Genomic DNA, 12,265 nt, shown 5'->3' on the forward strand with positions numbered 1-12,265 from the left:
ACATTCATTCCTGCATCCTCCAGCCAGGCCAGTCTTCTTGGCACCCTTGCCAGCCCCACCCTGCTTCCACCCTGCTAATATTCTGAGACAAGCAGTCTGGGTATACCTGTGCCAAGCAAGACTGCCAGGGCAAGAGAAACCCAGGAGTCAGGAGGCAAACCCAGATCTGGGGTGGAATGTTTCCAGTGCATTTTGATGCCCACGTTGTGAGTCAGCCCAGGAAGCAGGGGAAGACAAGTTACATTCTCAACTGAAAGAGAAAGGGGAACCAGAGGGCCCAAGCAACAGGAGGCTGTTGTTTCCCCGTTTCCTTGGCCCAGAAGAGTGTGCAAATTCAGGTATGTCTTGTTTGACCCTGCAGCCAATTAGCTTCCTGGAAGAAAGGGGGGGGGATCACTGTACTAACCCAGTGATACCCAGAGATTGCCAGAAACTACTGAAGCCTTGGAGAGTTGCAGTTAGTATTTCCAGGAAGCTGTTCACTTCTGCGAAGGCTGCACGCTGCCCAAGCACCTCGGCTGTGACTGCCGTCCCCCTGTGCAGTCTCAGGACCTGTAACTGGGTAGTGCTGTTCCAAATTAGGTCACAGAATGGCCAAGTTCAGGGATCCCACAAGGTCACCACCCCAAACAGGGTCAAAGCTAGGGTTAGAGATCATGGGCCCTGGTGGCTCGTAACTTTTCTAAATACCACAACATCCATACATCCTAGTCCGAGAGTTGTGACACACCTTTCAGATGCCGACACCAGGATGCTACCTTCAAGAGACAGTGTGTTATGTTCTTTCATCCTCCCCAAGAAGTAAAAGGAGACCAGGCCCATGGGGCCAAGAGACACAATAGCATAATTTATTAAAGTTACCACACAACAACTGTGTCACAGACAGGAATAGAATGTGAAGGGGCCTAGGGATCATGTTCAACGCCCTCGTTCTGTAGAGACTGAAGTCTCAGGATACTGTACAGACAAAGCCAGGCCCTGGGCCTAGTCCCGACACACAGAAACACAAAGACTTGAGGCTTCTGGTTGTGAGCTAAGTAGATTTAAGACTAAAGCTGATCCTGGGGTCCCACATTCAGGTGCTTGAATGCCCTTGAGGCTGCGAGAGCACACTGTAGGAGACACTTGGAGCTGCAGGGTCACTCGGGGGGCTGGTAGAGATTGTTATGGGGTGGGAGGGTTCTCGGAGGTTAGTAAAACCCACCCCTGCCCCCCAACAGCCCCGACTGCCCTTTTCCCCAGACAGCACACACCTGGGGGCAGACGCTAGCCTCCTGAGTTATGGACTGACTCGGGAGGAAGAGAGGAAAAGCAGTAGCTAGAGGGAGGGCCTGGGGAGCCAACCAGAATACTCCCCACGTCCAGGTAAGCCCGAACACCCAGAGAAGACCGAGGGACACGGTGACTAAACCACCTACGAGAGATAAGCAAGACCAGCAATAACTTAGCAAAATAAATACAGTGAGGGTTTGGCTGGGACTGATGAGGAACCAGTTCTTAGCTGTGGGTCAGGAAGACGGAGCTGTGCCTTCCAGACACCACAGGGGAAAACCCCAAGACGGGGAGCTTCCACAGCGCCAGAGAAGGCCCATGAACTATTCGAGGCCCTAGGGAATCTCCCTGCTAAAAACTGCTTCCTGCTAAAACCTGCTCCCTGGATGGACATTCCTTTGTCTCCAGAAAGGCAAGGCTATCTAGTTTAGGTTCCCTGGTGAGGACCAGGCCTGGCCAGCAGGCCCCCACTGACTGTCTGTGGGAAGCCCTGGACAGCATGGCACAAGGGTGGAGCCAAGCGGAAAAACAAACAGTTTGTTGCTAAGAACTGAGCTGTGTTTGCAGAAGGAACTCCATTCCCTCAGGACACGCTCCAGTCACTGTCCTTCCAGCTTTTGGGGGCCGAGACAAATTTTGTCACTTCTCTGGACTTGATGAGGGCCTGGCTGTGAGGCAGCTGGACTCCAGTGGACACAGCAGGGAAGCTCTGTTACACAGAAAAACAGTAACTGGGAATGAGGATATCGTCCTGTTCCTGCTGGCAGGAGAATGTCTTCCCTAGGCCTGCAGTGTCCCGGGGAGACAGACACTTCTGCTCCATCTGCCAGCAAGCAGAGGATAAGAGCCTGGGGCATGAGCCCAAGACCTGGGGCCACCAGGGTGCGGCAGCAGCCGGGAAGTCAGAGTCAGTATCAACAGCCTACAGGGGTGGCGGGCTTCTTCTCTGCAGGTCTGAGCGACAGCAAACGGCACCATCCGTCTCCCGCAGCTCAGGTTTCCACCACTCGGATGAGAGGCATGGGCTTCGGGCTGGGGGGCTTGGATATCCTGACACTGGAGAAAAAGGGGTAAACGCTGAGGGCTGCGCTACGGCATCCACTCCACGGAGCCTCCCCGCCACGGCGCCTCCGGAACACTACACTTCAGGGCTCGCTCATCTCCTGAGTTCTATGGAAACAGGGGTTTTCAGGACCACGGAGGGGAAGCTGCGGCGTGACATAGTTATCTAGTGGCGAGGGTGATGAAGATGGATGGGGTGGTTAAACAACTGAGAAGTGGATACAGCTGAGATGCCCGATTTTCCTCCAGGAGTTGAGGCCTTTTTGAGAATCTCTTAGAAACAACAACAAAAAAGCCTCCTCTAGAAATATGCAAATATATGCACAGATTTGCAATATACAAATACTATAAATACATTTTACATACAATTTCAGGGGTTCATATACTTCCAGAAGCCATTGCATGGTCCTCCTAGGCTAGCAAGTAGCCTGTTGACGGAACTCAGATTGGAGACTGGGGCAGAAAGCTGGGTTTCAGTCTTCCTGGCCTCAGCACTGAAGGCTTTCCAAAGTTCCTGCGCTCTCGCCTGTCCTGCCTGGGCCCCCTCTCTGCACGTACTCACCTGCCCAGGTTCTCTGTCTTGGCTCGGGTCTGCGTGCTGAAGTTCCCATGACTGACCTGCTTCTCTATCAGATGCTCCATGCGGTCATGCATCTCCAGGTTCTGGAAGGCCAGCACAGGGTTACAGTGGGTCTCTCTGGCTTGCCGCATGCCCCATTCGACTTGCATGGATGCTCCTGTTCACTCCCTCTTCACCAGCACACCACAGCCAGGGCAGTCCTCTCCCTTCATCTTCATTACAACATACCACTCTCTACCTCTGGCACTTGCTCCTCAGTAACTCAGCAACACTAGTCACGTCTAGCTCCTCCTGTTTCCTGTACACAGCTTCTTGAAACAGTCAGATGCCTTTGTCAACAGGCTGGCTTTTAAAGCAGCTGTAGTTTCTCTGTTGTTTCCAGTGCTGCTTTTTATTTCTATGTATGCCTGTGTGAGCGTATGCCACATGCACACAGGTAGGTGCCTTCCAAGTCTAGAGGAAAGTGTCAGATGCCCAGGAGCTGGACAGACAGGTGGTTGTGGGCGGCCAGATGTGGGTGCTGGGAACTGAACTCAGGTCCTCTGGAAGAGCAGCAAGCTCTTAACCGCTGAGCCATCTCTCCAGTCCATACAATTTTGTTTTTGATTTGTTTTTCCCCCCCGACATATTTTATCTTGACTCTAGACCACCCTTTCTCTAAATATCCTGTCTCCCCTCTGTCTCCCCTTTTACAGGGATCTTAACACAGTGGATTGCAAAGTGACCTGAAGGTGGTCGACAGAAAGGAAGGGCTCTGCAGCAAAGCGGAAGAAATGAGACGAGGAAGTCACGGTGACAGCTGATTGAACAGTCAGCAGAGCTGTGAGGAATGCCAACTACAGAATGTGCCCTCTCCCCTCAAAGCCTGGCTCCACCGTCAGCAAAGCCCACGTGCCCAAGATGTGCCATGGTAGGTGGCTTGCATCATGATGCTCTGCCCTCTCTGGCAGGGACAGGGTCTTACCACTGTCAGCTGCCCCCAGACACCCAGTTCCAAGCAGCTGCTGGACAGGACCAAGCCAGCCCGCCCTGTGCCCAGGCTTCTCAAGAACCCAGTTCCCTGTTGGGGGCCCGTCCCATACACAAACCTCGGCCTCCAGATAGGCAATTTTCTCCTTGAGCTCTTGAATGGTGGCATCCTTGGACTGGATCACAGCTTTTGAATTCTGGAGCTGTGAAGACGTAAGAAACATCTTGCAAAGACTCAGTCCACACTCACCAAACCCCTCCCTGACTAGAGGAAAGCCAGCAGAGTCGAAAGGAGAGCTTGCTCTTCTCACAGTTTCATTGATGTTTCTATAAAACCTTTCGCCAGGTGATGGTGGCACACACCTTTAATCCAAGCACTCGGGAGGCAGAGCCAGGCGGATCTCTGTGAGTTCAAGTCCAGCCTGGTCTACAAAGTGAGATCCAGGACAGGCACCAAAACGACACAGAGAAACCCTGTCTCGAAAAAATCAAAACAAAACAAAACAAAACAAAAAACCTTTCTTTTTATCACTAATGAAGCCAGAAGCAGGGATGGCAGAGTGAGAGGAAGCGCCATCCTTAACTCCAAAGTGCACAGGAAACCATGCAAAATCTAGTCCTCTGGGTTCTGCAAAGTGTCAATTATTTATTCGTTCATCTAGGAAACACTGAGTGCTTACCATACCATAGCTACTGTTCTAAACAATGAGAAATGGCAGTTAACAAAAAAGCAAAGGGAGCTGGCCCCGAGACAGGAAATGATCCCTCTGGGTTCAGGGAGGAGAACCTTAGGGTCTCAAAACAGTTTTGCAGCTGAGCCTATCCCAAACACACTACGCTGAAGCTCAGATGGAAGAATCAGGCAGAGGATCTGCGGGAGATGACTGGGTTTATTGTGACTCCATTACTCATTCACCAAAAAGGCGTAAGAGTGAAGTGAGACCAGCCTCTTCCCCTTTCCAACGGGAAAACAATGTCAGGGAAGGACAGAGGAAGAGCAACACCGGAACTCCATGTGTGGAATAAGTAACGAAAGCACAGGCCTGGGTGAGCACAGGGCAGGTAAAACAGGACCCCCTTTACCTGCTCTATCATCTGCCGGACCTTCCGCTGCTGGCTCTTCAGCATGTCATCCAAGTGGTGGGTCTTCTCCCGAAACCCAGCCACTTCCTTTTCCAGAGCAGCAGCCCTGGGAACAAAGACCAGGAGGCTGAGGTGAAGTCACACTTGCCACCAAGAGTAAGTCCCTGTGCCCCGGTGGCCTCCCCTAGAGATGTAGTGATGTCTAGTCCAAATGACGGGAGGCAGCGAGTCATTTGCATGCCACTAGGGGGCAGAGTGTTTTGTTTCAGCTTCTATGGGATAGGACCACAATCACACTAAGAAGCCTAAAACCTACCAGGCTAGCTCTGAACTCACAGGTATTGTCTTGCCTCAGCCTCCCAAGTTGCTAGGATTACAGGCATGCACCATCATGCCTTGCCAGTGGCAGGTTGTTTGTTTGTTTTTTTATTAACTTTATTATTAAACTTTTTCAATATTAAAGCCAGGAGAAAGTTGGTTGCCTTGCATGTTATAAGTTTCTGATTATGCCAAGATTTAAGTAGAAACTTGGATTATTCTAAGCAAACAACGCCAAGATCCTCAATAAGAAATGTTTTTTTTCTCTGTTCTTATTTTTTATTAATTTAATGATTTATTTTTTACTCTATGTGTATTAGTGTTTTACCTGCATGTATGTCTGTTGGACCCCCAGAACTGGAGTTACAGACAGGTATGCGCTGCCTGGGAATGGAACCCAGGTCCTCTGGAAGAACAGCCAGTGCTTTTAACCCCTGAGCCATCTCTCCAGCTCTGTCGTCATCATCATCATCATCATCATCATCATCATTGTTTTTTTTGTTTTTCAAGATAGGGTTTCTCTATGTAGCCCTGGCTGTCCTGGAACTCACTCTGCAGTCAAGGCTGGCCTTGAACTCACAGAGATCCGCCTGCTTCTGCCTCTTGAGTGCTGGGATTAAAGATGTGTACTACCTCTCCCAGTTCCTCAAACCCTTATAAATTTCCAATCACAGGAGTGATGGGGACATGTTTTCCTATATAGTATTTGGTCTTGTGTTTCCAGCTCCTGACAAGATGTTTAGCATCTCCAAAAATGCTAAAGGTGTCTTAAGTACACTTAGGAAGTGAATATTGGCTGGGTTTGTAGATAGCTGCAGGATGGGGCTAGTCAAAACTCCAGCCCCTCTCCAACCTCTCTGGGGGAGAGACAGACCATGCCTGCACACTGGACAAGTGTTTAAAGACCTCTGGGTCCAGAAATGCACAGGCATGTCAAGAGGACAGCATACACCAACTCCCCGGGGACAGCAGCGCTGCACTCTGGACCTCTCCCCATATGCCACTTCATCTGTTGTTCACCTGAATCCTTTAAGAACCTAATCACATTGTTTCATCAGTCCCATGAGCCACTACAACAAATTCCTGACCTGAGGAAGCAAGAATCCCACCCCCATGCAAGCATTTTGTAGGTAAGTGGAAAGGTGTATGGGTAGCCTTGAGCATACTAATTTTGACTGTCAGCTAAATGGGGGTGGGACTGAACCCTTGACACATGGGGCCTGCATTAACTCTGGGTAGTCTCAGACTTGAATTAATTGTGGGACCCAGAATCAATGTCAAGAGAGAAGCAGAAAGTTGCTTGATGTCACACCGCTGTGAGCAGAGTTTTCCTTGGTCAGTCACTTCTGAGAATGCCCAGAGGATCCTGAAGAGCCAGGATACTGGTTACCCCCAGTTCTGCCTGAAGACAAGTGCATGCTGCTAGAAAGTGGGTGGTACTCAGGGTGCGGCGGCCACAGTGCGCCTGCGCCCCACGTCCGTCCTCAACTTCCAACATTCTAAATCCTACCCTCACTCAGTTCCCCACACGAGGGGGCGCAGCTGTCAAACAGCATTCCAGAGCATCAGTGTGGGGAACTGAGGGTGGGATTTAGTTTCTTTTGTTCTTCTCTTAGTCCGCCCTGCGAATGTCCCACACAGAGGAAGAGTTCTAAACACAGCCATCTCTCAACACCCAAGGGGGAATGATTACAGAAACCCCACCCCACGTGCTTCCGGCCCTCCTCAGTATTTGCGTGTGTCCTCGGCATGTGCATCTTCCCTTACACTTCACCTCTAGGTTATTTAGGATACCTAATACACAAATGCCACAAAATAACTGTTCATTGTTTGGGGGGCCAATGGCAATGTTTGGTTGATGTCCTAGGAGGCCTGCTCTTTTCTGAGGGGAGACAGAGTGGGAGTTGGATGTGGAGGAAAGGAGAAGTGGGGAGAGAGGGGGGTGAGGGGGGGTGGGGGATGGGAGGGGGGGTAGGAGGGGGGTGGTTGGCAGTCAGGATGTAATATAGCAAAAAAAAGAGACTGTAGAGCCGGGCGGTGGTGGCGCATGCCTTTAATCCCAGCACTCAGGAGGCAGAGGCAGGCGGATCTCTGTGAGTTCGAGGCCAGCCTGGGCTACCAAGTGAGCTCCAGGAAAGGCGCAAAGCTACACAGAGAAACTCTGTCTCGAAAAACCAAAAAATAAAAAAAAAAGAGAGAGAGAGACTGTAGAGATTCAGTAAAGAGACAATTTCCCATTTTTGTTTTTGTTTTTTTTTTTTTTTCCTTTGAGACAGGGTCACACTATGTGACCCTTGGTGGCCTAGATCTTGCTATGTAGACCAGGTTGGCCTCAAACTCATGGCAATCCACCTGCATCTACCTCCTGGGTGCCGGGATGAAAGGCGTGGGCCACCACTCCCAGCTTCAACTGTTCTTCTAAAGTCACTCTGTGCGAAGTCAAACCAGAAAGGGGCTTCCACACACAGAGGCCCGCACTTCCCGTGCCCGGAAGGTCAAGCCTGGGTTGTTCTGAAGTAGAGAAAACACCCGTTTTCAGCCGGAGGGGCTGTGACTGCTGATCTTGGCCCTTCAGGTACTGTCTACTGAATTTGACTTATACAATGGTGATCAGGCCGACTATGGCCTACGGAGATTTAACTGTTTGTTTGTTTGTTATTCATTTATTTTTTGAGCCAAATCTTGTTACATTGCCCAGGCTGGCCTAGATCTCATGGTCCTTCTGCCTCTGGTTCCTGCGTACCTGGGAAAATAGGCACAGACTATCACTACTGCACCCAGAAAGTGCTTAGTTAGTTAGAGACAGAATTTCACCCTGTAGCACAAGCGGGCCTTGAACTCAAAGCAATCCTCCCGCCTCAGCCTTCCAAGTGCTTAGGATTATAGGCATGTGCCACCATGCCCTGCCAACATCTTATTCGGTCCTGAAGACTCAGGAGGCAGTCTTTGCTCTGTGGGTCCCACTGATCTGGGACCTCTGATGCCCTCTCCTCAGAGAAAAATTTTTCACATTTTCTTGGAGGCAGAAAACTCAGTAATCCCCCACAGGCCTCTGAGAGCTCTAGCAGGTGGTTCTCGGTTTCTATCTGAACTGCTTAGAGCAACAGGAAGTCTTCGTGAAGCCATGGTCCTGTCTCGTCACATGACCTTCAGGGACTTCCAGTGTTTCTGGAGTGACGTGCCCAACGAAAGCTCCTGTGGTGAGAGCTGCCAGGGCCTCTTTGGCTCTGCCTGACCTTAGCTCCAAAACCGTCAAATCCTTTCCTGTAGGTTACTGCCCCCACGTTAAAGGAGCTCCTGAAGGAGATGGCCTTGCGAAGAGCATCTGCCCGGGTGGGCTCCACCCTGTGTGAGCTCGCGGAGTTGGAACTGGAAGATCTGACCTCAGCGCCAGCTTTCTTCCAGTCCTGGCAGCCGGCTACGCGTCCCGCCCTCTTTCTTACACCCAACTTTGCAGGGAACAAGGGCCCTTACTTTTCTCTTTCTGCTTGGCAGTCAGCGTTCTTGATCCGAAGCTCCTCTAGGGCCATCTCCCCTTCCCTGACTTTCGACAGTAAGGCTTGATGCTCCTGGGTGAGACAGAAAAAAAGAAAAAGAAAAAGGCATGTAGCAGGAACAGCCGTCAGCAGAGTCTGTGCTTGGGGTGAGATGGGTACCTGAACGGGGACTTGGCTGCTGCTGGGTCTGGGACTGTTGCCAAAGAGCAGCAGGCCAGGCTGGTTTGCTGGGCGCCCTCCCCCGTCAGGGACGGCCTTTTCCACTTTCGGCACACAGAAACTTCCCAGCCTCACCCAGCTGCTGGCGGGAGACGGAGGCCCTGTGTTGTGCAAAGCCTCCTGCCAGCCCTGGTCAACCAGGTAGGTGACTGGCTGCTAAGAGAGTCTTCCCAAACCCAAAAGGGGCAGCTGTGTACAAACAGGTCTGAGGCGGGAATAGTTCCGCCTGTAGTGGAAGGAGGTGGAGGCTAGGTGTCCGACCTCCATTCCTAAAGCGCTGGAAGGTATCAGGAGGAATATGCATGGCTGCTGGGAGGGAAAGAAGCCTGGGGGGGGTCCCTTCCTGCCCCAGGGCTGGACACTGAAGCCAGAACAGCACCATTACCGTCTCCATCCCCAGCAAGCGCCTCTGTAGCTCCCCGACTTCTGCCGACTTCTGCTCCACTCGGTCCTCCTCTCTCTGAAGGGCCACATTACTCTGTTCTGCTTCTCGCTGATACTGGCTGAGTGTAACCTAGGACATGTGTTCAACAGTGGGAGGAAAAGAGGCAAACGTAGATAAACCTTAGAAAGAGAACCTGGGATGGCGTCAGAGCCACGACGGGACCAAGGCGGAGACTGACTGGCCCCGCACAGACTAACTCCATCTCCAAGGTTAACTGGCACAACAGTTCATCAAGAACCCCTGGCCACCATCTTAACACCTCCATGACCCTCCAGTGCTGACCAAGCTTAACCCAGAGTTGTGGCTTTCCTGCTAATCGGAAGCAAACGGCCCAGGAGACGCAGACGCACTCCCAGCCTGCCATTTCCCCACTCCTCCGCTTTCCCACCAAGGCCAACACACCGCCTGCACCCGGTGCTGCAGCATGCAGGTTCTGTCCTTCAGCGGGTGAGAAAGCACTTCAGAACAACAGAATTCTCGATTGTTAGAAAGAGGAAATAAAGAACTGGCCTGGTTGCCTCTTCCTACACCTCACCAACTCCTGCTTACCGCTCAAGTCTCACAGCTATCCCTCTGAACATCCTTCTAGCCCTGAGTGGGTTCTCTTCAGGTTCTGTGTGCCCCTGAGCACAGTGCGTGTTCCTGCCACACCGGCCTGGGGTCCTTCCACACTTCCAAAGAGCCGCAGGCTTCCTTGCGTGCAGCAACTGCCCGACAGGCTGGCGTGGAGCTGCTGTTCATTTAGTCCAATACTCTCCCTGTCACAAATCAAGCTAATGGCAGGGCCCGTGCGACCACCAAGAACCTCACCATCCAGTTCTCTGCTTCCCACCCACCCCAGACACCTCATCCTTTGGTAAAAGAGAATCCAGAGAAGCTCTGGAAGGCCTGGGTGAATCAGGGAAGAGAAAGGCCAATGCAGGGAGTATGTGATGGGACCTGTCTACATAACACACCTGCCCTAGCCACGCAGATTCACTGCAAATCCCTCCTGACAGCAGGCAGCCATTAGAAGAGGAATCCATGCTTTCTTTTTTCTTTTTAAAGATTTATTTATTTACTACGTATATAGTGTTCTGCCTGCACACCAGAAGAGGGCACCAGATCTCATTATAGGTGGTTGTGAGCCACCGTGTGGGTGGTGGGAATTGAACTCGGGACCTCTATTAAGAGCAGCCAGTGCTCTTAACCTCTGAGCCATCTCTCCAGCCCCAGGAGTCAATGCTTAATGACAGGTAATACTTATGATAATTATCAATCTTGCCCTTTATACCCCCAGGTTCAGAAAAGCAGACTGGACAAATCTTAAGGTTAAGAAACACCCTCAATCATGTGTGTACTAGCCTAAAACAGGCCAGCTTCTTGGGCAGGAGCTTAGAAAAAGGGTTCTTATCTCAGTACATAAACACCATGCTCAGGCTGACGTGTGCCCGAGCACAGAGTTAACAGAGCCATGATCCTAATCTCCAATGTCTATCACAGAATCACAAAGATGCACAAAAAACAAACCTACAAAAACCAACAGGCCTAAATAAAAAACAAAAACAAACAAACAAACAAAAAAAAAACCAACCCAGACTGGTTTTCTGAATCTGTCCCAGCAGTTCAGCCCGCCCTGTCACATAGGAAGGAACCAGACCTAAGAGGCACCACACCTGCTGCAGATGTCAAGAACAGCCCCACTATCCCAGCTGGCGACTGCTATCTCGGGGCCTTGTGCCTGCAGCCTAAGTTCAGGCGGCTTCCTTAGGAGCAGCAGGCTCGACCACAGGCGCTCAGAAATGACAAGCATGTTTGGAATGCGGCCACGACTTCTCAAGGCCTTCCAAGACCTGAAACTGCTCAGGGCCATGGCTTCAGCCCCCTTTCCTTGTATTCCTTCCAGGGAATAGAGGAAATAGACCGTCATCAAACGTACATAAATAACCAGACTGTCCAAACTATGTCACAGGAAAGAGACTGGGAACCCCATTAACCACAGGGCTGCTCTGCTCACAGACTCGGCTAAAAACTGTCCCAAGTCAAACTACGCATAACAGGGAAGTCTGCTAAGAAACCCAGCACTGCAAAAAACGAAGTCTGTCTCCTCTTCTAAACCACCCGAAGCAAGTGCTCACACACAGCCTCACACGGTCATTCGTGAATCCTCCCAACAGAACCTGAAATCAGCTCGAAGAAAGGCTGCGCTGTGGCTCAGTTTCCCTAGCCCCGAAGCAGCCTGTCATTCTCAGTGTTCTTCCTCTTCCTCCTCAGTCCTCCTCTCAAGAATCTCCTTGTTTGGGGTCAGTGGATGGCTCACAGGTCAAGGTGCCCGCCAGCAAGCCTGGAGACCGGCGTTTGGTGCAGACAGCCATACCATGGGAGGAAAGGACCAACTCCAGCAAGAGAAACCCACCCTCCACACACGCACACATGCACGGTGACCACCACCCACCCTCCACACACGCACACACGCACCGTGACCACCACCCACCCTCCACACACGCACACACGCACCGTGACAACCACACACCCTCCACACACGCACCGTGACCACCACCCACCCTCCACACATGCACACACGCACCGTGACCACCACCCACCCTCCACACATGCACACACGCACCGTGACCACCACCCACCCTCCACACATGCACACACACGCACCGTGACCACCACCCACCCTCCACACACGCACACACGTACCGTGACCACCACCCACCCACAACGGAAAAAACAAAACAAAACTCTTTTCTAGTTCCATGAAAACGCGTTCAGGCTGGTTCCTCCTTCCACAAGCTCCCAGTGTGCTTGTGACGAATATAATCCTATCATATTTTA

The 12,265-nt window shown here is 51.5% G+C and overlaps 1 protein-coding gene across 2 annotated transcripts in view; it reads right to left on the reverse strand.

Moving 5' to 3' along the window:
• Positions 1 to 832: 832 nt before the first annotated feature.
• The window catches only part of Tuft1 (tuftelin 1), a 43,175-nt gene continuing 31,742 nt past the window's right edge, over positions 833 to 12,265 (reverse strand). For both annotated transcript variants that reach the window (XM_006994796.4, XM_006994795.4), the window contains 6 exons: positions 9,386 to 9,514; positions 8,759 to 8,853; positions 4,967 to 5,072; positions 4,003 to 4,086; positions 2,897 to 2,997; positions 833 to 2,328 (listed from right to left, as the gene is read on the reverse strand). In XM_006994796.4, coding sequence (XP_006994858.1) covers positions 2,265 to 2,328; positions 2,897 to 2,997; positions 4,003 to 4,086; positions 4,967 to 5,072; positions 8,759 to 8,853; positions 9,386 to 9,514 — 579 coding nt within the window. In that variant the 3' untranslated portion in view covers positions 833 to 2,264. The remainder of the gene's footprint in view (positions 2,329 to 2,896; positions 2,998 to 4,002; positions 4,087 to 4,966; positions 5,073 to 8,758; positions 8,854 to 9,385; positions 9,515 to 12,265) is intronic.

This window comes from Peromyscus maniculatus, chromosome 6 (assembly GCF_049852395.1).
Source record: "Peromyscus maniculatus bairdii isolate BWxNUB_F1_BW_parent chromosome 6, HU_Pman_BW_mat_3.1, whole genome shotgun sequence".
In the NCBI taxonomy this organism is placed as follows: Eukaryota; Metazoa; Chordata; class Mammalia; order Rodentia; family Cricetidae; genus Peromyscus; species Peromyscus maniculatus.